Below are 23802 nucleotides of genomic sequence, written 5' to 3'. Positions count from 1 at the left end.
AATCAATCTAAATCCGCGCCCGCGGGATGATACTTGCCAATCTTGACCCGCGAATCGGTGCAGAGGAATCGACCATGCCATGCCATGCTTCTCGAAGTCGAGGCTCGCTCGCACTGCACTTGCGGGGCTCTGCTACAGTTTACACGGCAATAAATTAATATCAAAGCGCGCTAGAAAACTTCGGTCAACTTCATCTATTCGGGGTAGTAGAGCTGAATATCCTAGTTAAAGACGGGACGGTAGATGGCTAGCAAGCTGAGGGGCAGTGAGACATCCCATGTAGCCAAGACTATTATGCAGGGATGCACACGGGCAGGCCTGGATTCTCCTGGTTTCCTTGCATGGCGAGTTGAATATGATTGATTGACTGGATGAGTGGAAGAGATGGGATGAGGTCAGATTGAGTCAGTAGATGTTTAAAGCGAGTCAAGCTGTAAGGTAACCATTACATTGCATCGCATTGCATTGCTCCATTGTATAGTAGCTGCTATTATGCCTTTCCCTTCCCGCTTCCTGCGTTTTTTCCTCCTTTGCTTCCATTACAACTAAATATGTAAGGCCGACAAACGAAACGAAACGAAACGAAACTAGAAACATTAAGTACAGTACTAGCAATTAAGTGTATGCTGCGCTGGCAGCGCGTTATCCAACCGCTTTCTTTCGTGTGATTTTATTTTCGTTTTGATGATTGCTTCGCTTAAAATACAAGAATGATGCGTCGTGCGTTGTGCGGGCGTGGTGCATATGTACATGCATGCAGTCGATACCCTGTAAGGGCCCGTTGACAACCCGTCCCCTACAACGCAATCGGGCTCGAGAGCGAGAACGACACAGGCGAGCCAGAGAGCTCCGCCCAGACGGTGAAGGGGTCGCTGCCTAGCTGCTCGGTCGTGAAGCCCTGTGTGTTGGAGGGCGCAGACGGGAACGTGATGGGCACTGCGGCGCCGCAGGTGTTGCTGTCCGAGGTGAGGGTTACGCCTGTGATGGCGTTGTCGGCTAGCGTGTAGGCGAGCTGGTAGTTGCATTGGTCGCGAGTGTAGCGGGCCAGGAACTCAGCGGACATCTAGCTCAATTAGTAAGAGGATGGGATGGCTAATGAGGGGATGAGAAGGGAAATACCTCTTGGTGGGTGATTGTTACGATGGGCCAGTCGGCAAGACGGACGAACTCCTGGACGATGGTCTCAACCCACGCCTGGAAAATGGAGATTTGCGCGCTCTCGCCATTGACAGTGATGGGGTCGATGCCGACGCTGCGCAGGTTGGCCTGGTGGAACATGTAGGGGTCGCGGTGAAGACCGAACAAGTGGCGAATTGTCTCGGAGCGCTCGACTGCGAGGAGGTCCTGGAAGTCTCCGGCACCAGCAGAGGTGTCAATCCACTCCTGCGTCGTGCAGGCGGGGGTGTCGCAGTTGTAGTAGATGCGGGTGGCCCAGCGTGGGTTGACTTGAATACCGGCGAAGCCGTCAGTAGCGACGTTGGTAAAGTACGGCCACATGTCGTTCTGGGTGTTGAGAAGAGCAGGGCGAGTGTTGTCACCGACGCAGTTGGTGATACCATTGTCGGACCAGGCGCGGAGGGCATCACCATTGTGAAGACCAGTGATGGCTGGGGGGATGATACCGTTGGAGGTGAACCAGTTTGCGCCGGAGAAGCCGGTCTGCTGGAGCCAGGCCTGGTTGAAGGAGATCTCCTTGCTGATGTCGGCGTAGGTAGCGTTGTTCTGCTCCAAGTGGGTGAAGGTGTGCGAGATGTAGGCATACTCGTTGAGGTGGTCCTGGAACCAGATCAAGAGAGAGTCGGAGTTCAGGCAAGTGTTGGTCCAGACAAACTCGGTCGGAGAAGTGGGCCAGAGGTCAGTACCAGTACCAAGAGGCTTCTGGAACTCGAGCGCAGTGTCCGGGGGAGAGTCGTAATAGATACCACCACCACTGCAGGTGTCCTCACCAGAGGCCTCAACACCAGCCTCGATGTTGCCGTTACCATTGTGGCCGATCTCAACAAAGTACGTGCTGCCCGAGCTGAGCTTGGCGCGGATGGTTGGGAGCCACGAGGAGATACCGTTCATGTCAGCAGTGGAGATACGGAAGATATCGCCAGCGGGCTGGTAGATGTCCGTCTGCAAGAACATGTCGTCGATCTGGGTGTTGAGGTTGATGCGACGGTATCCAGCGTGGAGACCGCGAGTGATCCATGTAATCCATGCGTGCTGCAGGTAGTTGGATGTTTGACTCCAGACAGTATCGAAGCCGATGAAGAAGACCATTTGCTGGCGACCAGAGAAGTTGTTAATGACCGCAGCAGTGGTCTCGCCGGTGGTACCACCGCCAGCAGCAAAGGCAGCGATGCCCTTGGTGGTAGCAGTGTCACTGATTGAAGCAGGGTAGTGCCACAAGCCTTGAGTGCTGACGCCAGCGCCCGAGCCAGTCTTCAGACCAGAAGTCGGGAAGTCCTCAGTGTTGGTAAAGTAGATGTCTTGTTCGACACCATCCGCGCAGCAACCACTGCCGACAGCAGTCGCGCCAAAGTTGGGGCCAGGGAAGACATCGTACTGAACCATGCGCACACCGTAGGCGAGCTGGTAGGCGTACAACTGGTTCCATTGGTCAGTGGTCAAAGCGCTACGCCATTCATCGCTGCCATAGTCGTAGCTGACTTCGCCGGCAACAACGATACCGCCAAAGTTTCCACCGGACGTGGTGTTTAGAGTGGGAAGCTCAACACCAGCCTGAGGAACAAGCAGTGTGGTGAAGGGAATGCCGTAGCCATTGAGACCCGAAGAGGCAACAGAGGCTTGAGTGTCATCACGGGCGATAATAAGAATATTGGCAGCGAGCGTGCCAGTAGCAGCCGGAACAGCAGTTGTGCTTGTTGTAACCGACATACTGCTGGAGGGTATGACAGGGGTCGAAGTGGAAGACGACGAAGTGACAGAAGAAGTGACAGAAGAAGAGGGGATAACCGGAGTACTCGAAGTAGAAATACTTGTAGAGGTTGGAGGACTGGTGGAGCTGGACGTTGGCTCTGCAGGTCCAGTGGAAGTGCTGTCGGTGCTGGTTGGCTCTCCAGAGCTGGTGGAGGTACTGGGAGGATCGGTGGCGGTAGACTCAGCCGCAGAACTGGAGGTACTGATACTGGTAATCGTAGTGGAATCCGATGGATCAGAATCGGAACTAGATGACGAAACAGAGGTGGGGGAATCCGTGGGCGAGGGCACAGTGGTCAAAGTCGTGCCGGTCGTGGTAGTGAATGTAACAGACGGCGTGTCACTGGGCTCGGTGGTGGGCTCAGGATCGCCGGTCGCAGTACTGCTAACTGTCGGAACAGTAGTGGAATCTCCCGGAGGCAAAGTACTGGTGGTACTCGTAGTACTAGTGAAAGTACTGGTACTCGGGGGCGGCGTTCCAGATGGAGGCCAGGGGGAGATGACAGTAGGACGTCCGTCAGGCCATACCCCTCGGGGCGTGTCGCAGGTTAAAAGCCCAAAGAAACAGCCGATCTGGAGCACGAAAGTTGGAGCACCCGCAACCATGATTGTGAACTGGCCTCGTCAGGCACAGGCAAACGAGGGACTAGATTGAAACCAAACGAATGAAAAGGCAGTGGAGAAGTCAGACGCTGATCTGTTGGTGATCGCTGGCTCTGGTCAACATGCGAAGATGCATCCCCATGTAGGGCTATTTATGCTAGACCAGCTGCCTCTCCTTTTGCTCGTCTCACCATCGCACCGGATCCACTACGGCAATTTTTACCCTTGAACAACGTGAAAAAGCTCGGCTTGTTCACGGTGAATCTAATTTCGAGACATCAAAAGATTAGCTCGCGATGGAAGATGGGGCGATCAGGCGATGGAGCTCCGGAGAATTGAGGCCGTTAATTTTTAGTGACATGTTGGCATCGCGAGGAAGCAAGCATAAGCGAGGTATACGTTCCTTCGTCAGGTTCGAGCCCTGAGGGATTGGGACCTGTTCCCCTCTCATTTTAGCTGCAGTAGTTCGGTCACTCGGTGGCGCTCAGGGCAAGGGTGTCAATGGGCGATTGATGCCAGGAAACAAAGCCACGGCGCTATCTTGGATCAGGCAAACAACCCGTGAAGAGAGAGGAGTTTTTCAGAGGGGGAAGGAAGCTTGGGGGTGACAATCTTAATTTATTGAAAGAAGGCGCCAGGATTGGCATTGTGTGAGGGAAACGAGGCATTGTCTGCAATACTCGCCGAGCTCAGTGTGCAGGAGCAGAAGAAGCAAACAGAAGCAGCCACAATTATTGGGAGTGGTAAGATGTGTATTGCGTATTGTGTCAGAGTGTATGGTAATGTAACAATACACTTGTAACGTCAAGTATCGCAGATTTCAGTATTTTGAAACGACACCCGCACTGTCCCCTTTAGGACTAGTTCTGATCCTCTTTCTCTCCGCGGTCCATCACATCCTCCAGCTCCATCCTCCACTCTCACGTCCAATCTCAAAGAATCAAACTCGATCGACAATCTATCATCAGCCAATCGGGGTCTGCTCAAACCGGCCCACGCCCACGATGTTTCAAGCGCCATATACTCCCTGTAAACGGTCTGGCGTGGTCTGCTGGGAGGCGCACTGGACCATGCAGATTCCACGACATCCAGACAATCCTAGTTCGTGGCAACCTGCACTCCCCGATGACGAATGATGTTCTGCAATCTTGCGTCTGGCTCCTTCGTCCTGGTCATGGTCGGCCAAATTGCCTCCAGATGGCTGCCACGCTACTTAGCGAGTCTCTGCTGCGAGCTGTCCCCGTTCTGGCGCAGACTAGACGAACACATTTGCCTCGACATATTCCGTTTCTAAGGCCGAACCACCTTGGCACCGGTCCAGCCCAGAAACCTTTCCTCTATTTTTGTCATTATAGCCTCCGCCAGACTGACTCTGCGTGCATTGACTCCGTACCCGGTGGCTCCATTATCCATCCCCCGTCAGTCCATGGAAAAGCTCAAAGGGACTGATTGTTAGCTCCCACCGGATCAAATGACTTGAAAGAATTATCTTCTTTGAGGGGTCTGAGGCTGCTGCCACTTTATGAACTGTGGCGCTTGTCTTTTCTGGTCACGTCAACAAAGCTTTAACGCCTCTTCTCCATCGGTCCCCTTTTTTTGTTGTCTTCAGTCTTCACATCTCTACTCTGCTTACTTTGCCCAGAGACCGTTCGGGTTTCATCACACTTCTTCCTATATACCTGGCCGTTGTATATATTTTCCGGGAGTTGAAACAATGGTCGTCTCCTAAAAACGACTATCAATCTTTCGCCATCCGAGTCTTGAGGCCCCCTTATAGACGACTCGATTTCGGCTGTCCATGTCCTTCGTTCATTTTTCTCACGCTCATTCTTAAACTTAATATCTAATAATCATGACGAAGATTCTTCATGTTTCGCCCGTGGGGTGGGCTGAGATGAAGGATGACTGGTGGCAGTTTGTAAGTGTCGTCCTGCATCTGCAACTGCTTTGTACTAATGGGTACAGGTTTTGATTGGGATTATTCTGGGTAGCATTGCCATTGGCTTTTCATATCTTGTATATTCAACAGTATTACGATGCATAATTTATATCGAAGTAAGTCAGCTAAGTTCGCTGTCTGTTACTGACCTCGCTAACTCTTCCAACAGTCGCGCCAACGCCCTGAAAAGGTACCAGCCCGAGTATCTTCAAGGATCAATGACCTGTCAAACAGGCGCCTGAACAAGGCACCCCAACCGACAGGCCAAAAACCGTCATCAGTCGGTATCTACATGGGGAGCTTTGACGAGTACTTCACTTTCGACCAAGATCGCTTTCTGGCCGAATGGGATATGTTGATTGTCGACCCCTACCAGCCTGGAGTAGCCCGCGCCGTTGCATCTGCTACAGGCAAGCATGTCTTGGGCCGACTAGATTTTCAAGATGTTACCGCCAAGCAGGATGTGACCTTTGAAGTTATCGACAAAATCGACAAGGCTGTGAGTGAAGTGTTCGCGTCCTCAGGATTCACAGGTATCCTTTTTGCCAATTGGGAAGGAAAGCTTAGTTCCGAATGCTGGGCGCGTGTTCTTCAAGCCGTTCAACAATTGGGCCTGTCCATATATCTGGAGACTGCCCCTCCAGACTTCCTTTCTGACCGCAAGGTCCTGGAGAATCAAGCCATATCCGGATTGGTTATCCGTAACGCCAGCATACTTCCCAACGGCCAGAAGCGGGATTACTTCCAGCTCCAAAGCATGAAGTCAACCATCAAAGCCTTTGTATCTGAGGCGTGCATGCGGGACTTTGTGGTAGTGGCATGGGAAACTATCGACGACGATGCGGCTCTGTCTAATGCAGTGATTAGGAGGTCCCTGCAGTGGTGCAACTTCTACAGTGCGCTCCCTTGGATTGGTCGCAAGGCTGCTCTGGAGGACATGGCACTCAACACCAAGCTTCCAGAGCCCCTTTCTTCATTCGGGTGGCTGAAGGAACCTGAAATCATGAAAGCCCATGACAGTTGGCGAACCAATTCATCCATTGAAGACTCTGCGACAGACTCCAGCAACGACGGATGGAACAAGCTGCTGCCTTTCTTTCCTTCCCTGGAGGGGCTTTTTGCGTCCGCTGAATGGCATGAGGAGACAGACGAGGATCTTTCGGTTACTGTTCGTGACCCTCCCGACTGGGTATCACTGGCCAAATCCCAGAATAACCCGCTGTCTACCTCGATTGGAGGGGTTGAATACAAGCAATTCGGTTGTTTCCCTCTTGGTGCTGAAGCCAACGCAAGCTCTTTTGCCGAAGTCCTTAAATCCCAACAGCGATTGAAGTCTCTTGGATTACTTCACCCAGTTCCATTGTCCAAGGTCCAAAACCTCGGCCTACTCCTGAGGCAGTTCCACGATGGATTTGCGCTTCCTACGTGGGGTGCATCTGACCAGCTTACTGTTCACGTCAAAGAGTTGTCTAATATGGCTACCAATGAGCAACTTCGCGTGCATCTTGGGCTGGATTCTGGGTTCCGCAGAAACACTGACATCCGTTTCTGGTCTGTATACCAAATGGATTCAGACGGCATTGATATTTTTATCTCGAAGAACGTACAAGGTCTTGCTGGAACTATCCTTCACACGTACCTGTCAGCCAAGGGCTGCCCACGTCATGTATGTTTCGGGGCTGAGACGGCACTGGGAAAGTTCTCTAAAGATATTGTGGAGGATGCTGGCCTGCCGCGCCGCTTGATACAGGATATCGAGGCGCTGAGTCCAGAGGAGCGATTGCTCATCCTGCAGCACTTGTCCTTGACCGATGCGACCAGTGATTTGACAAAGTCTATTTGCGCGCAACTCGAAAAGCAGCTTTTGGAAGCGACATCCCTAGCACAACTCAAGCAAGTCAACACAGTCTCATATTTAGAAGGCACAGCGTCTGCTGAAACGCTCATTAACTCTCGCGTCAAGTGGTACAGGGAACAAAAGTCCAGCTATCCTTCGACTTCAATGTGTCTCGCTCTTTTCCGCGAAGTCGAGTCAACCTTCCCTCAAATCTTGAGGGAGTGCCGTGAAGCAGACCTTGTCCAGATAACGGAAGGCCTATGCCAGTTACTAGAAGATGGGCTGGTGAACGCCTATGCTGATATTATGGCACTCGCTTTGTTCTGTGTGGCTCGCAAAGGCGCTGTCGAGGAAATCTTCGAGGAAGTAACTGACCGAAACCCCTTGTTCAACGCGCATTCTGATCAGGCCGCTGCATTCGCCGAGTCATTTGCTCTTGGATCTCGCTGCGAGGCTTACTTTGACATCTCTCCCAGTGCCTTTGGCAAGTTGCTGTCAGAGCGATTCCGCAAGAAGTACTCTGATAAAGACCTTCCGAACTGGATCAACGGGGCCCCTGAGATGGCCACATCGTACGCTGGTGCGCAAATCGATGTCAACCCGGACGACAAAGTCAAGCCAATGCGCGGCTACCAGCGATTCACATTTCTCAGTGTCTTCGCGGTTCCAGCTTTGATTGATATCGTGCTTCTCACGATCATCGGGCGCGGTCTGTACCTTTCAGCTTTCATGACCTACGAGGAGCAGGAAAGTGCTACCACTGCTCTGATGATTTCACTTCTTCTATCCGGAGGTATCGGTACCTGGATTGCTTGCGGTGGACCGTACTACCTCATCTCCATGGCATTCGCGGCGACAAACATGTTCGTCTTCATTCGACTCATCGCTGGTCTCGCGTTCACTGTCGCTGGTGGTCTTATTGGGTTTGTCGCAGTTGCTGGTGTGAACGGCCCACGAGCAGGCATTGTCTTCTACCTCTACCTTGTTGCGCTCACCACCTACTTCTCCGGATTTGCCTGTCTTGCAAGTTTCAGCTACCCAGGGTCGACCTTCTTGTCTGGTCGTAAAGTCATCTTTGCATGCATTCCGATCTTATTCATCGGGCCAATCGTGACGACGTTTGCTGGCCATGACTCCGCGATCTATATTGCTGTCATCTACGTGTTCGTCGGTGCTCTTATCATGGGGCTGCGAAGCGTAGCTGCAAAGTGGGTTACATGGTACCAAAAGTTGAGGAGAACAGACGACACAGAGATCCGAAAATGGTACGTCGAAACATACGGTGAAGGAAGTGAGAAGGTGTTTGGCAACTTGAGCGACCCGGCTGTGTTGAAGCTATCCAGGGAGGCACTCCTCAGAGACGTCTCGAAGGAGTTAAACCGCTGGTTTTTCTCCAAGCATACTACCAAGAACAAGCTTGTCCTTGAACTTGCACGCGACTGGCAAGCTACAAACTTTCTTCTCGAATGGTACTGCCGATACGCAGATGTTCCCCGGCCGATTCCCTACAGTTCTGGCTGGAACACTCAGACCAAAGTCGCTTTGGAGTCGCTTCGAAGTGCTCAGCGAGGAATCCGGCTACACAACGCTTTTATTCACTGGCGTCAGTCAAGCCGGGAAATTGGCTGTGGTGTCCTCTACTTTGTCGTCGCTCTTCTGGACAAGTGGGTTGAGCTTCTCAGCGGTGGTCACCTCATCGGTCTTTCTGCGTCGTTGACATCGGCTTACCGAATGGCTGTTGGTTTCTCGTTGGCCTACTACCTCATCGGCGCCGTTTTGATTGACACAAAAGCTCAAGAGCTCCACTCCCTTGTCGGCAGCCATGAACCTGTGGCGTTAAAGACGGCCAAAGATATCCGAACCTCGCAGAAGCGAGACGTAAGATTTAAAAGAAAGATCTACTGGAAGACGCTCGGCAAGTTCCTCATGTGGCACTCCTGGGGTCTCGCCTTCACCGCGGCCTTGGTCTGGACGTTTCAATCCCAACTGCAGGCAATGATCATGTTCCTCGCGTACGTGGGCGCGTACACTGGTCTGCTTTGGTACCAGTACACCAAGATTTTCACAGGTCCTCATGCTTTGAAGCCTTTGTTGATCGGATCCGCTGTCGGCCTTCCTGTCGGAATCGCGCTCAAAGTCTGTCTCCCACACTTTATGTACTCTCAGGTTATCGGCCTTGGAGCTGCAACCTGGACTGTCGCCTTCCTCTCGCTCATCCCCGCGAAGATGGGCATGCCTAAGCGGGTGGACTCGCCGGTTGAGCTCGGAAGGACTTTCCATGCTTACACAGCACCATGGGATGATCCCGAATGGAGTCAGCAGGAACTGCAAACCTTCTACGAAAGCATTGCACTCATTCCCAATGAAGCTCGTCTGAAGCTTGAGCCCGCGGGCCACCCCGGATCTGAGGTCAAGCAAATGCTTCTTTCGCGTCGCAAAGAGACCAGGATTGAAGAGGCCTTCCCACATTCTCAAGAACTTGTTAAAACTGCTGTGAAAAGCTGGGAGACTGGCGAGGTTTCAGTGGAGCTCGTGCCCCTTGGCTCACTCGGCCCTGGTATCCATGCGCTCAGTTGCAGCACCAAGGGTCATCTGAAGATTGCAGTCGCTGTTGGAAGAGGTCTCAACCAACGTATCGACGTCAGCGCCAACTGCCAAGTCATTGCGGAAACTCTTCTCCACGCCGTTGCAGAGTCCATCCTCCAAATTCCCCATGAGCATGCGATACTTGCTGAGTCTCTTGTTTCTGCTGGTGTTACGGAAACCACTGCCCGACAGCTGCGTGATGAAGCCGACACGCCACTCGTGGTACGTTGGGCCAAGAAGGAACTTCTCCGACAACTGTGCTTGGGCTTCGAAGGCGACTTCCACTGGGAAAAGCTGCCAAAGGCTGTCCGTAAAGCGCTACTCGCTCGTTGCCTTGGTCAACGTTGTCAAATGTCCGAGAAGCACTACCAGTGGCTAGAGGAAAGCGTGTGCCAGCTTGACGCCAGGGATCTTGCTGTCCATGTTGCTCGCAGCAACCTAGCTGCCGCAGCGGTCGCAAGTATTCTGGATTATGCCACCTATGGAACAGGAGAGTCTGCAGTTGTCAAGGACTCGGAGACACCTGCATATATTCCATACCTGCCCAAGTCTCTCCCCACGATCGCATACTTCTTGGTCAAGCCCCTGTTCTCGCTTTACTACTTTATCGGCTCCGCCTTGAAGTTCATGGTTGTTGCCATGGTCGCCGATACAGAGTTCCAAAGAGAGTATAACCATGTCATGAGCTTCTATCCCGCTGTGATCCGGGTCCCCGCTACCTTTGCCTTGAGCTTGCTCTGGAAGTATGGCAAGCTTATGCAGGATTGGGGATTGACTTTCTTCCTCTTCCACGGTCGCCAGAACGTCAAGCAACTCTGGGACGAGACCAAAGGAATGACTATCAACATCAAAAAGAGCAGATACATTGTTCAAAGTCTCGACGGAACTTTCACGGCTTTCCGACACAACCAGCCCGATGGAGGCTTCAAGATCTACTATTACTCTGGAACTCCAAAGACAGAACCTCAAGGCACCAAGAGCCTCAGCTGTGTCAGCACATACTCCAAAGATCTTCTGCTTCTCATCCGCCAGGAATACAAGGGTGGCAACGTCTCGAACGAGTACCACTACGACTACCGCACCCCAACCAAGAAGACCCTCACACTCAAGTTGGCCGAGACAAAGATCCCCATGGGCCGTCGATGCGTTCGCGGGACGAATCATCTCGAAAGCGTGCAATATAACCGCAAGGGACTTATCGAGGCTGGTTCATACATGAAAGACGGCAATCTGATCCGCTTCAAGTACCACTACCGCAAGAACCCTCAATTCGGTGATGAGCTCCTCCGCGCTGAGTTTGCCCTGTCGCACATTACTTGTACTGTTTCTTGGTGTGCTCCTCCTCTCCGTCATCCCGAAAAGGTCGAGCGGTGGATTCCCCATGCAAAAGTCACCGAGGCGTCTTTTGTCCAGGGTCCGGACGTCTACGAGGCACGCTGGTTGTATGACCACAAGTTCCACCCGACCATCTTCACGACTTTGAACGGACAAAAGATCCAGACACCGCCGATGATCGAACACGACTATCTTGGAGTTCTGGCTAAGCCCCTCTTTACCAGTTTCGTGCGGGACAACCCTCTCTTCTACTGCGATAGCCTTAGCTCTAACATCTTCACCCGCATGTTCAGACTCACTACGAAGCGTTTTCCGGTCTCAACCTCTCGGGCTCGTTCCTTGATATGGAAGGCGTGGAAAGACCGACCCGACTTTGACGGTATCACTGTTCGCTGGATGGATGAGCGCCTTCTTCGAAGGGACAGAACACTGTCTCCATACTGGCGTAGCCGTGACTGGGGCGACCTTACCTCTGCGAAGAAATATCTAGAGTTGCGAGCCGACACCATTTCAGCCAGCGCAGACCTTGACGACAACATTTCCAGCTGGACGCCGCTGGCAGTCAAGGTCAGCGATCTGTTCAACTTCGGTCCTGGAGGTGACGCTGTGGTCAATACGCGGTCCAAGGACTTTGGCTCAGATACTGAAAAGTCTCTCCATGTTATGGCTGCTGATACCGGTACCTGGCCGAACGAGGGTGGTGGTGTCTCTGCCTGCCGTCGCGACATGATCAACTCCCTACGCACCATCAAGTGGCATATGATTTGTGAGTCGGCGAACGATTTCGGTGTGCCGAAGCATCAGACGGAGCAGAATATTCTCTCGCTCAAGGTGATTCCCCTGTGGGGAATGGACTTCCTGACGCCGACACACGGTTTGTTCAACAACAAGCTGGACTCGGAGGTGGAGAACGTGACATCTGCAAATGACATGGACATTAAAATGAACTTCATCCCCATCCTGACAGCGTTGGTCAAGGGTGCTCGTGCTGTTCATCTGTCAAAGGCGGACATTCGTCAGGCAACTCGGGCTTTGGTCAACCTGAACACTTTCTTCCAGGATTCGCGGCATTGGACACAGATCTGGAACAGCGACATTGTCAAGGAGAGCTGGCGCGACCTATGGCTTACACAAGAGATGCCCAACACTGTTCCATCTTCTGAATGGTTTAGTACTGACTTGCCAACACTCGGTACTCTTGATGTCGCGCTGGAGCTGTGGTTCCGCTACTTGTTCATCTTCTCGATTCCCATCCCAGATAAAATTCCAGCTGTTTTCCAAGCATCTCACCACAGCGTCAGTGCTTCCTATGGTGTTGTCTGCAAGATGAAGAGGAACTGCACGCTTCAGATTTGGGATCATGCTATTAGCTGGCGTGAAACTAACCTTTGTCTCTCGTCTGCTCTTTGCAAGCTCTCTCCGTTCGTTCGAAACGCGCTTCTTGGTCTGATGCGAGTCACGTCTGCGCTCACTCTGTACCACGCTGATATCATCTCCCCTTGCGCCGACTTCTTCAACCCAGGGTGGGAGGTTGAGATTGGAACGTGCCAGGGAACCATCGAGCACCGCAATGTCTTCCGCCGCAAGGTCGATCCTGTCGTTAACGGTATCACTGATATGCAAAAGTTTGCTCCGGTCAAGGAGATCAAGTCTGACCGGCCTACTGTTACCATGTTGTCGCACGTCTGGTACGCCAAGGACATCAAGACTGCCCTTCTTGCTGCAGACATCATAATTAATCAGTGGAAGTTTGACGACTACCATCTCGACATCTATGGCGCAGTCGACAAGGCTCCGACGTACTCAACGGAGTGTCAGGAGATTATCGCTTCGAAGGGTCTTAGAGGAAAGGTTACTCTTCGCGGTACAGCAGACCCTATGAAGGTTCTCGAAAGCACCTGGCTTTTCCTCAACTCGTCTCTCTCTGAGGGTCTGCCACTCGCGCTCGGTGAAGCAGCCCTGACCGGTGCTCCGGTTGTTTGCACAGACGTCGGTGCCTCGCTCCGTGTCCTTAGCGATCCAGATGACTTCTCCCGGTTCAGCGCCGTCGTTGCTCCCAATGACGCGCTTTCACTCGCCAGAGCACAGATATCCATGCTGGCTCTTCTTGGTGAATGGAGCGCGTACGCTGACGACACCGAACCAGCCCCCGTTCTCCCCTCAATGCCCACGCCCGAAGACGTCGCTAAGATCACCCAACGCATGTACGACAAGTCCGAACACCGCCGCAAGCTGGGAATGATGACTCGCAAAATCGTCCAAAAGTCCTTCAGCGGCGACCGCTACCTGCGCGAGCACGAGCAGATGCTCTGGATCGGCAAGTCCGCAAAGATGATGGCCTCTCGTGTTCCTGGAATCCACAACGAGCCCGCAGACATCGCAACAGCCATCCAGCAAACCCTCCCGATCGAAGAGGAAGTCATCACGATCCCCCGCAGCGCAGTCCACTCCTGGCGCTCCTCCGCTGCCTCCGGTATGTCAACGCTATACAGCACCTCCACCTCCAACCCATTCCTCCCCAACATCCACACGCAAGCGCACAGCACCCGACCAACCCACCTCCGCAACAACAGCAACAACACTACATACAGCTACTCAAACACCAACCCGTCCCCACCACCAAACCAAAACCGCCCGTCCTCGCTCTACTCCGCCTTCTCCAACGCATCCACAGACGCATCCTCCTTCCTCCCGCTCCCCAACTCCTCTACCCTCCCTGTCTTCGCGCCCCGCCACGCCCTCAGCCCCGCTACCGCTGCCACTGGCCCTACCAGTCCCAGCCGCCCTACACTCGGGCCAGACCGCCGCTCTTATTCGGGCGGCGGCAGGCTATCGCCTCGGTTTACGCGAGCCGGACATAAAGATCGCCGGTCGCGATCCGCAGCGAGTAGTCTTTCGACCGGTGGGCGTGAACAGCTCCGCGGGCTTCAGAGGGAAGATCTCCAGCAGTATCGCAATTCAGATGTTAGCACCATCATGAGAGAGGAGTTTTTCCAATCGAGCGTGTTTAGGGGGTTGGAGGGGCATGGTGGTGGGAATACCGGTGGGAGTGCGAGTAACTAAGTTTGCTTGCTTGTTTGCTTGTTTTCCAGGGCCTTGTCTTGTCTGTCATAATATAGATTTACTATGTATTTATTTTCTTGTTGTATTTTGTCTTGTCTTGTCCCCGAACCAGAGGTTTCTTTTGCTTTTGAGCGACTTTGTTTGGCTGGTCTTAGCGATGGCTGGTTCAACCTGTACAGAAAAAACGTGTTTATTTTGTAATTGAATAATTATCACGCTTCATACTTCAGTCTCTAGACCGTGCTCTATATATAGTTGCTCGGTAAGGTTCCGGCCCGCTGAGTTTCCGTCCTTGCCTTATGCGAATACAACTGGATTGGGGTCGCTCCTGCCATTTGTCGTTTGTTTACTTTTACCAGTCGCACCTTTCCAGTAACAACTCTCAATCTCAATGTGTCAAACAATGAAGGAGCCACCCACGGCAGGAGCAGGATCGCGCCTTCCTCACAAACACCAACCAGCCTCACTCTGTAAAGGGACTTAAGCCTCCAGCTCTTGAATCTTGACACTCTCAGCCCAAAGCCTGATTCCAACAACATTATCATCTTGGCACGAGCTTATCACTCAATAACCGCGGGGGCACACGATCGCTCCGGGGAGTTGACCGATGCGTCCAATCCCCAAAATGGCATGCCGAAGCGCACGGGTCACGGGACTTTGGGAGCTACAGACCACGCGAGTGGCTCCGGTTACCGCAATAGTCACGGGTGCTTGTCTCCGGTCTGCAGTTAGTGCAGACCCGCATGCGCTGTGACCAGGCGATGCATTACACCTCTTCTTCATTTGCCCACGTTGATTTTCTTCAGAATGGCTACCTGAGATGAAAAAGTATCGGATCATGGCGGACTCGACTTCTGCTTCTGCTGCGGCGTTGAGCGGCACAGCGACCGGTACCGGCGACGGCAACGACAACAATGATACCGGCGACGCTTGCACATCGACGAAGTTCACGCGATGCAGGACGGGTTGTCTACGGTGTCGGAAGCGGAGGAGAAAATGTGAGTCTGTCATTCTCTTATTTTTACATTTGCAACCGGTGGTCTAACCCTTGTTTTCTTGGGAAGGTGACGAGCGCAAACCGCGGTGCCAGAACTGTATCGACAAGAACTTTGACTGCAATTATGGCTTGCAGGTGACATTTCTTGCGAAGAATTCGATTACCGTTACAGCGAACGAGATCCACTCGCCCAAGGTGGAGAGGGCTTTGAGTGGGAGTAATAGGAAATTTCAGGTGAGTGGCCAAATAACGTTGCTTTGATGAACGCGAAGAGTTAGTGGCGCAAAAGGTACTGACTATATCCCTTCATGCATAGTTTGTCAATGAGGATCCTCTATCGATCAATAACCTTGTCGACTCCTTTCCGGATGAACCTCAGCCATTGTCTACTACATCCTCCGGTTCAGGCACAGCTTTACCTACGTCTCCTGCGCCCATACCGCCGAAGGAAGAGAATGACTTGCGATACTCCATATCTGACCCCGTTTCGAGTCGAGAAAGAGATGACGGATATGTTGCCCGCAACACTTTGGTGGAAAACAGAGGTCCTGAAGATATATTGCCTGAGCCTTATAGCCGCGCGACGTTCGCGCCCTGGGAACCCGCTCATCGCAGCTACAACGAGGAGCATACAAATAATTCGACGCAAGAAACGAGTGCAATTACTGTCAGTCAATCTATCAGACCAGCCTCCTTCAGCGCAAAAGATGAGTTCGCTGTACGGGGTCTTCTAGCGCTAGGCACACAGCCTGGTCTTGGGCCTGGCGTTGATTATGTTTCGAGCCCAGTACAGAATGCAGACCAGCCCGGAGCAGGCATTGAACAGGGGACACCTTTCGCCCCAGACACTCCTAATCGAATACCTAGCTTTCTCGACGGGTTGCTTGGGGTGTCTACGCCAACTGCTCAGCTCCCATTTGACCTGGATGCTGGTAATGGCAACTTACACAACTCGGTCTCTGACCCGAAGTCTGAGACATGGAAAATGAGACTTCTACAGCATTATCGATATAATGTTGCGCCGTGGGTATGTTCTCTTGTGCCGAATGCCTCTCAGGCCAGCCGAAAACCTTAGATCTAGATATACTGATTCTATTTGAACATAAAGCTAGATATCCACGATCTATCGCACGCGTTTGGAATAGCAGCCCTGCAGACTGCCGTGGAATCGTCTTCGGGGCGACTGCTTCCCAGTCTCCTGGCTCTCTCGGAGGCATGCCTCCGGACGCGGCGGGAACATGGCTATGCTCACAAGAATGATAATGAATATCAAACGGTCCGTTTCGAGGACAAAGCTCCCTACTCTGGACACCAGCACTCGGAGAGCTTCAGCTCCGGTCTAGAGTCGAGCATCGGTCAGAGTCTAACGGAAGTCCTGCTACTGCGGTGCTTTGAGGAGTTGAAGGGCCTTGTTTCAGATGTTGCAGGGACCTGGGCGGGCAAATCGAATGCTTTTCATGTATACGAGATGCTGCGCCCCTTGATTGATCAAGTCTTGGGGCTGGGGATGGAGTCCGCGCTCTACTGGATGTTTCTGCGGATGGGTATGTTCATCTTCCCATGATTTTAGCGCATCTTGAAGACAATGTACGGTGCTCTAACAAGGTAGACAGACATAGGTCAAGCCCTAGCGAACAATGCTCCTATCCGAATTCCGCTCCCTTCATACCCAATTCCGAGCATCGCCCTCCTTTGTCAGACAGAAAATACACCGCAACGAGTCGGTCATTGCGCCCAAGTCCTTCTCTGGCTTTGCACAAAAGCTCTCAATGAATATCACCGAGATTCAAAATCCGGTTCCCACCACTTACAAGAGATTGGAACAAATAGCTGGCTTGACATATTCAAAGAGCTAAACCAATGGCACTATCTGCGCCCGCAGGAATTCCAACCGATGGTTGAGGTGAGCAACGATGGCAGCGAAGACCTGAGCCTCAATGCGGGAAGCGAGTTTCCTCTGCTTCTGTTCACGAATGGTGCCGGAGCGCTGTGCAATCAGCTATACCATACCGCGATGCTATTCATGCTTGATTGTAAACCCCGGACGACCCCGCTGTTGAACCTGAACCACTCCCACCACTCGCCAAGTGCGGCTTTATCGCCATTGTGGCACGCGCAGCGAATCTGCGGCATTGCATTGAACAATGATCGTCGCGAGTGTTGGGATCCCTGTTTACTGGCCTCGTTCCTTGTCGCAGCGAAGCATATGACGCACGAGTCTCAGCAAGTTGAGATCATCCGCGGCTTTGACCGCATCGAAGCGTTGACGGGGTGGAGTGTAGGCGAATATCTGACGCAGCTGCGCGAAGAATGGTCTTTCCTCGACGGTGTCTGATCATCCAACAAGGACCTGGTGCTGGGTCTGATCAATTGAGGTTGAGAAATGTTGGTTCATCGTCGTCTCGCGACGACTACTGACACTGTACCCCCACGCGACCTCCAGGTCTCGAATTCGCCAACAAGCACCCCAGCCGGTCTCAGCCTCTATGTCGCGAATGATCTTTACAATCTGCTCGTGCTCCGATGCGTGACTGAACAGTCTTCCTGCAATCCAGAGCGGCTGGATCGCGTTATTCAGACAACCCTGGTGCTTATTACTTGTTGAAATACCGCAGATACGGCGCGCATGCCACAGAAGAGACAATGTTGGCGACCGCGGCATTCGTAGTCCCTTGGGCTTCATTTTGAGCAACAGTATGCAGGCTGTGTGATACAGCTGATTTGAGGAGATAGCCGCCCAGTGCACGAAGAGAATATGCGGGAATGGCTTACGTGTAATTGTCTGAATAGGAATGAGCTCGAGTGGTCGCTCAGATAGCCATGTCTGAAGTTCTCCCCAGAGCGATGTCCATCGAGACGCAAAAACCTCCGGCGTACAGCCATTGTCTTCACCGAGTTCAACAAACTTTGTACGGTCGGCAACAAGTTCGGTTGCTTTGACGGAGAGGTATACTGCGTAGTTCGCATGCATATCAGGGGACCGTGCATCCTTGAATAGCCGATGAGCATCCTCTTCTCGACACCCCATCGGAAGCCACTTGGAGGGATGCAGCACCGTCGTTCTCGTTCCGTCTGATATCAGCGCGCCGCACAGATCTATACGCATCGTTAGCGGTCTTCAACCATGTCAATCATCTCACAGACGAAAGCTCACCCATCCTAGCATAGCACCAGAAGACAGCCTGCAGCAAGCCTCCACAGAATCCATGGATTCCACTCGCCTCGAACAACGCCGCACAGCCCTCAAGATGGCGGTGCCAATCTTGCGCTCTTGCAGACATCATCTCCAAGCAGCAGAGCACGACGCAAGCCGCCACAATCTTTGGATCCCGTACCTGGATCAGGGGACCCAAAAGGCGGATCGCCTCCTGATAGAGCTCAAGGCTATCGTACCAATCTTGAATCCCTGATTTCCGTTCCATTTGCCGTGCAGATATGGCGAGGATAGCGTACAATAAAGGTGGAAAGGAATGCGACAGAGCAGGGAGCTGTTGGCGAAACGTGCAATCGGTGTCGAACATGTCAAGCTTTGGAATAGATCATTAGCATTAGATATAGGAGGCGAAGGGGAGATACCCTACCCAAGGTGCGACCTCCGCGACATAATTTTTTAGATACTCAATCCTCCGCCGGCTTGTAAGCGGAGACTTTGGTCCAATGTCCCTCCTTCTCCGTTGATCATGATACCGCCTGCCCAGGGCATTCGACGTTGGCGCAGCCGGCGATGCATCAGACGCCGTAGTTGAGGGCAACCCCCATTCGTATTCTCTATCCCTCTTCCCCGCCTCGGGGCTACTCGTGCGGGTGGGCGCGGCCGAGTTCGCAAGCGTGAAAAGAATAGCACGCAGCTCTTCCTGCGACGCCAGGAAACCCGGATCCTGCGCGAAGCCATCTTGCATCTGATACCAGCTACCCGATCCAGGTGAAGAGTATTGGAAGGGGTCCGATGCTGGGTTATGAGTATCTGCTAGTCTTGCGGATGCGGCCGTGTGTGGTGCGGGGTTTGGAGATGCGGCATAGGGTGTCGTTATTGCTGCTATGTCGGGATACCTTGGTGTCGCAGGATACTCATGACCGTGACTGTTGCGCCGTCTTCCTGAAGCTGCGTCATTGTCTGCATCTCGTTGTGGTGGGGGGTCGGTGGCGGTTGCAGTTGCAGTTGTAGGTACGGTCGGCGTTGGAGTCTCGGTCGGGCGCGCGTGGTCAAAGGACGATGACGAGTGAGCATCGCTATCGAGCCGAGGACGTTTCAAAGGCGGTTCGGCGCCGTACATTTTCCCTCTGACGTCTGTCGCTGGAAGCTCAGACCATTGCAAAACACGCTGCAGATGCCAAACGGAAGGAGTAATGACAGGCACAGCGGTGAGAAACGTCAATCGAGCAGCCGCCGGCTAAATTGCCCAAAGCGTCAAGAGATCGCTGCACTCGGAGAACTGCCGAGGCACAAGGCACTGGACAGCCATTCACTGATCCCTCCTGAATCCTGAATCAGGCCCTCATGGTAGCCAAACTCCAAGGGTTTCAATGTGAATCAGGATTCAAGGAGAATGTCCGCGGTGGGCGGTAACGGGCATCATCTGACCAGCGCAAACCCAAACGCTGGTTGGTCGAATTCCCCCAAGCTCTTCATCTCCCCCGCGCTGAGTGGTGGGGTAAGGCATTTCCGGCTGGGGCAACAGTGGCTGACTGGCTGTACCGGTGGTTGACTTCGTGTTCCTGGTGTTTAACTGGTGAATACGACACAGTGATCACCACTCCAGTGGCACTCCAATGGCGCTCCTCCCCGACTGCTCGTCTGTAGTCCAATCAACGCTTTAGCCATGACTCGGACATGGTACGATCCCCAGGTTTTGCCGGCTGATCTGGGGAGATTTGAGGAAGTCCCTGGCTCAAGATGCCGGATTCGGTGACGATATCTGGGGAAGTCGCACGCTGGTCGCTTTGCCGTTGCACCCTGGACGTCATTCACTTTCCAATTTTCCAATTTCCAAGGTGCGGCGCGATGAGAAGCGGCGCAGGGGCGCCCTGTGGCTCTGTCCATCCATCCGTTACTTTGTATAAATACTGAGTTCCCCGTCGCTCCACTTCGTTGACTCAGTAGCATCGCCATCTCCCCAGATTCTTCTGAGTCCCCGCGCTCAATCTCTATTCTCCACACAATGGTGCAAATCAACATGTTCGGTACGGGACGTTCGCTCCAGGCCGCTATCTGGACGGCGTGCGGCATGGCGTTTATTCTTTTCGGTATGTCTTCGCCATCCATCCACATCCAGCCATCCACAAACAACTGCAGAACTAACAATGCATGCCAGGTTACGACCAAGGCGTCTTCTCCGGCATCGTCGAGAACGAGAACTTCCTCGACCACATGGGTCACCCGGGCGACAGTCTAATGGGCATCATCGTCTCAATCTACAACTTGGGCTGTTTCACAGGATGCATAATCAACTTCATGGTCGCTGATAAGCTTGGTCGTCGGCGCGCGATGTGGGTTGCTATGGTTTGGGTTATTGTATGACAGCCTGCGTCATGCGTGATGCTTTTTTTCTCCTTGCGTCGTGCACATTTTTCGCTAACGGGTGCTTTTCTTGTTTCAGATTGGTGCAACGCTGCAAACTTCCGCGTATAGCGTGCCGCATATGATGGTTGGCCGGTTTGTTGCTGGTATTGGGACTGGCATTGAGACGTCGACTGTGCCCATGTGGCAGGCTGAGCTTTGTGAGGCGTCCAAGCGCGGGAAGTTGGTTTGTAGCGAGCCTTTGCTTGTTGGTGTGGGTATTGTTATCAGGTATGTCATTCGAAATAATTGGTTGAATGTGATGTGCAGTGTCCCTAACGTGCTGCAGTTACTTCTTCGACTATGGCATGAGCTTCGTCGGTGGGCAGATTGCTTGGAGATTGCCCATTGCTTGCCAAATGCTGTTTGCTTTTGTAAGTTTTTGCTAAGCAAATCATCCCCACTGGGCTATACTTACCTTTCTTAGCTCGTTATCATCCTTGTCTTCGGTGTCCCTGAGTCCCCGCGATACTGCTACCAAAAAGGACGCAACGAGGAAGCTTTGCAGATTCTGAGCGACGTCTACGGTGTGCCAAAGAACGACCCCAAGATCCAGACCGAGCAATCTGAGATTCTTGATGCTCTTGCTGTTGAGCTCAAGAACGGCGAGTACAAGTGGAGGAATATCCTTAAGCCCGATCAGGTTTCTACGGGACGACGAGTGTATGTTTTCAGCTGGTCCTTGGTAACGAATTTGCGCAGACCCAGCTAACATGCCCATAGTCTTCTCGGTTACGGCATGCAGTTTATGAACCAGGTTGGTGGTATCAACCTCATCGTGTACGCTCTTTGCTCTCTTGCCCTGGTGCTATTCAACCACTGACAAGTCTACTCCAGCTACTTCATTCCCACGGTCCTCCACGACAACGTCGGTTTAACCCAGAACCTCTCCATGATCATCGGCGGATGCGTCCAGATCATGTTCGTGCTCGGTAGTTTCTTCCCGACATTCTTCGTTGATCGAGTCGGTCGCCGCGCGCCTATGATATGGGGATCGCTCACGCTTGGGTTCTGCATGATGATGGTGTCTATCCTGCTTAGCTTTAAGGGTACGGCGATTGAGGAGTCTACCTCCTCGGCTTCGGTCGCCTTCTTCTTCATCTACATGTTTGCCTTTGGCGCTTCGGTGAACTGTATTCCTTGGGTGTACGTGCCAGAGATTTTGCCCCTCCATGCGCGCGCAAAGGGAACGGCTGTCGGTGTCTCGTCGAACTGGATTTGGGTAAGTGAACTTCAGCGAAAGTTACCTTGGAAGATAGTTCTAACGGCAACATAGAACTTCTTCGTTGTCATGATCACGCCCGTCATCATCAACCGTCTTCAGTGGAAGGCATATCTCATCTTCATGTGCACCAACATTGCCTTTGTTCCGCTCGTGTACTTCTGCTACCCAGAGACGGCGAATCTCACCCTCGAGGAGATCGACTACCTTTTCACAAACAAAGAGCAAGGCGCTGTCAAACTCTCAAAGACCCTGCACAAGGAGCGAAAGAAGTATGGACACACTCGTCGGCTTACAGCCGATGCGGGCGGCGTCTTGGGATCAAGCGAGAAGAGCGATGAGTTTGCTGAGAAGTCGGCAACCGATGAACACGTTGAGAGGGTGTAAAGGGTGCTGGTGAATGAAAGGATTCTGGGTCGACCTTCCTTCTGCTAGATACTGGTCACTGAATCTGTCCTAGTCGGAAACCCTCCGTGAGGGACCTCGGGCTCTGCTTTGTTGTCAGTTCTTTAGCCGTCGGCAAGCTGGTCTGCCGAGAACTGTGACACCGATGGATTAAACGGACCCATGTGCAACATCATTCAAAGAGATATGAATTAATGAGCTAGATGAGCATGGCAGTTTCGCCGCGTCACCCCTTGTCATTGTCGTATCCGCGTATCGTCGTAGCCGAAGTACAAATGAAAGAGGGGTGAATAACAATGCGACGATTATTGATGACGGGCGATCAGCTCATCAAAGGAGTAAGTTAGCTCGATGACGGAGTTGTTTGGCAGAGTATGCGAGTCATCAATCTGTTAGCCCGGGTTTCTTTGAGGAATGTTGAGTCAATGAAGTCGCCAGGGTAAAGAAATTAGTTAGATTGCGCGAGGAAGGAGTGTCAGGTTGCAACTCTTCATGAATCGCAAGGGCTCTGGGAGACCATGGTCAGACAAGGCTGATATGCTTTATTCGGAAGGAGCTTGTTTCAAGTGCCTGCCACATCACAAGTCCTGAGTCGTGAGTCGTACCCCAGCCGTGTTCATCTTCTACTAGTAAGGAATACGTCTTTCCTAGAACAGAGTAAGCAGGATGAAGTGCTGCTGTCTGACTGGAGTCTTGAGTTCGAACTCCAGCAGATGGGTCCATTTTCCGCGCGTATGACCTTTGTTGGCACAAGCGGTGTGGTGGGAACCTGGAACCTGGAACAGATGGAAATTAACTCCATAGTCGGCTCGCCCCAAGAGTATAGTGACCTTCATCGAGATTCACTCGGTTTTAATTCTCATTGAATAATCGTAGATCGGGCCTCTGATCCAAAGAAGTCTGGGCCATGGATGGTTGATCGCACAATATCAACCGTGCCACCTTTCCTGATCCGGGGAGACGGGTCGAAAGATAAAAAGCAAATTAATCAACGAAGAAATGTAAAATAAAGAAGGCCCGTTGGCTGATCGCACTGGAGGAAGGGCTGTTCGATACTCGAGATTGTCATGATTTGACGGGAAATGGTAGCAGACCCGAAAATTCGACCTGTCACATTCCAAATAGATGGGTATCAAATCTAGGCAGTAGTGTCCTTCCTTTTATGATGATGAATCCAGGCGACTGACGCGAGCCGGCTAGCGTGAGGAACGGGTCTTTGTCGCTTGGATTTGCGCGGGCCGATTTGGAATTCGCAAGATCAGCTTTGGGAGAGCTGTAAGTATGGCGCTGTTTTTAGGTGTCAGATCGCCTCGTATATCGCGTCTCTGTATGC

At 52.5% G+C, this 23802-nt stretch overlaps 6 protein-coding genes across 6 annotated transcripts; 3 read left to right on the top strand and 3 right to left on the bottom strand.

Annotated features, from left to right (window-relative positions):
* Window positions 1-364: 364 nt before the first annotated feature.
* agd3 (putative extracellular serine-rich protein) lies at window positions 365-4253 on the bottom strand. The gene is made up of 2 exons (XM_073770463.1): window positions 1120-4253; window positions 365-1063 (listed from the first exon to the last, which is right to left on the bottom strand). The coding sequence occupies exons 1-2, from the start codon at window positions 3529-3531 to the stop codon at window positions 797-799; spliced, it is 2679 nt and encodes an 892-aa protein (XP_073622686.1). The 5' UTR covers window positions 3532-4253; the 3' UTR covers window positions 365-796.
* A 1127-nt stretch (window positions 4254-5380) lies between these two features.
* Window positions 5381-14288, top strand: gtb3 (glycosyltransferase family 4 protein; the record flags this gene model as incomplete). The annotated part of the gene is made up of 3 exons (XM_073774720.1): window positions 5381-5446; window positions 5494-5583; window positions 5637-14288. 3 exons carry the CDS (start codon window positions 5381-5383, stop codon window positions 14286-14288), a joined length of 8808 nt encoding a protein of 2935 aa, XP_073622685.1.
* Window positions 14289-15202: 914 nt separating this feature from the next.
* On the top strand, window positions 15203-17620 carry BDV14DRAFT_193530 (Zn(II)2Cys6 transcription factor domain-containing protein; the record flags this gene model as incomplete). The annotated part of the gene is made up of 5 exons (XM_073771792.1): window positions 15203-15290; window positions 15353-15519; window positions 15602-16312; window positions 16394-16829; window positions 16899-17620. 5 exons carry the CDS (start codon window positions 15203-15205, stop codon window positions 17618-17620), a joined length of 2124 nt encoding a protein of 707 aa, XP_073622684.1.
* Window positions 17054-18874, bottom strand: BDV14DRAFT_184110 (putative C6 transcription factor). The gene is made up of 2 exons (XM_073770462.1): window positions 18440-18874; window positions 17054-18381 (listed from the first exon to the last, which is right to left on the bottom strand). Exons 1-2 carry the CDS (start codon window positions 18804-18806, stop codon window positions 17621-17623), a joined length of 1128 nt encoding a protein of 375 aa, XP_073622683.1. The 5' UTR covers window positions 18807-18874; the 3' UTR covers window positions 17054-17620.
* Window positions 18765-19696, bottom strand: BDV14DRAFT_159224 (uncharacterized protein). The gene has a single exon (XM_073766722.1). It carries the CDS (start codon window positions 19557-19559, stop codon window positions 18834-18836), a length of 726 nt encoding a protein of 241 aa, XP_073622682.1. The 5' UTR covers window positions 19560-19696; the 3' UTR covers window positions 18765-18833.
* Window positions 19697-20444: 748 nt separating this feature from the next.
* On the top strand, window positions 20445-22451 carry BDV14DRAFT_212178 (putative MFS sugar transporter; the record flags this gene model as incomplete). The annotated part of the gene is made up of 8 exons (XM_073776256.1): window positions 20445-20529; window positions 20598-20797; window positions 20883-21073; window positions 21132-21216; window positions 21270-21505; window positions 21566-21622; window positions 21680-22064; window positions 22119-22451. The coding sequence occupies 8 exons, from the start codon at window positions 20445-20447 to the stop codon at window positions 22449-22451; spliced, it is 1572 nt and encodes a 523-aa protein (XP_073622681.1).
* Window positions 22452-23802: the final 1351 nt, after the last annotated feature.

The sequence above is a fragment of the Aspergillus stella-maris genome (genome assembly GCF_047715825.1).
Source record: "Aspergillus stella-maris strain CBS 113639 unplaced genomic scaffold BDV14scaffold_95, whole genome shotgun sequence".
Classification (NCBI taxonomy): Eukaryota; Fungi; Ascomycota; class Eurotiomycetes; order Eurotiales; family Aspergillaceae; genus Aspergillus; species Aspergillus stella-maris.
The sequence above is the reverse complement of the archived record's forward strand: the minus strand, read 5'-3'. Positions and strand labels throughout refer to the sequence as shown.

Coding starts and splice junctions, on each gene's coding strand:
- BDV14DRAFT_184110 (XM_073770462.1), bottom strand. CDS start 18,806: ATGTTCGACACCGATTGCACGTTTCGCCAACAGCTCCCTGCTCTGTCG. Junction 18,382..18,439: donor CTGGTGCTATGCTAGGATGG/GTGAGCTTTCGT, acceptor CGATGCGTATAG/ATCTGTGCGGCGCGCTGATA.
- BDV14DRAFT_159224 (XM_073766722.1), bottom strand. CDS start 19,559: ATGTACGGCGCCGAACCGCCTTTGAAACGTCCTCGGCTCGATAGCGAT.
- agd3 (XM_073770463.1), bottom strand. CDS start 3,531: ATGGTTGCGGGTGCTCCAACTTTCGTGCTCCAGATCGGCTGTTTCTTT. Junction 1,064..1,119: donor TAACAATCACCCACCAAGAG/GTATTTCCCTTC, acceptor TAATTGAGCTAG/ATGTCCGCTGAGTTCCTGGC.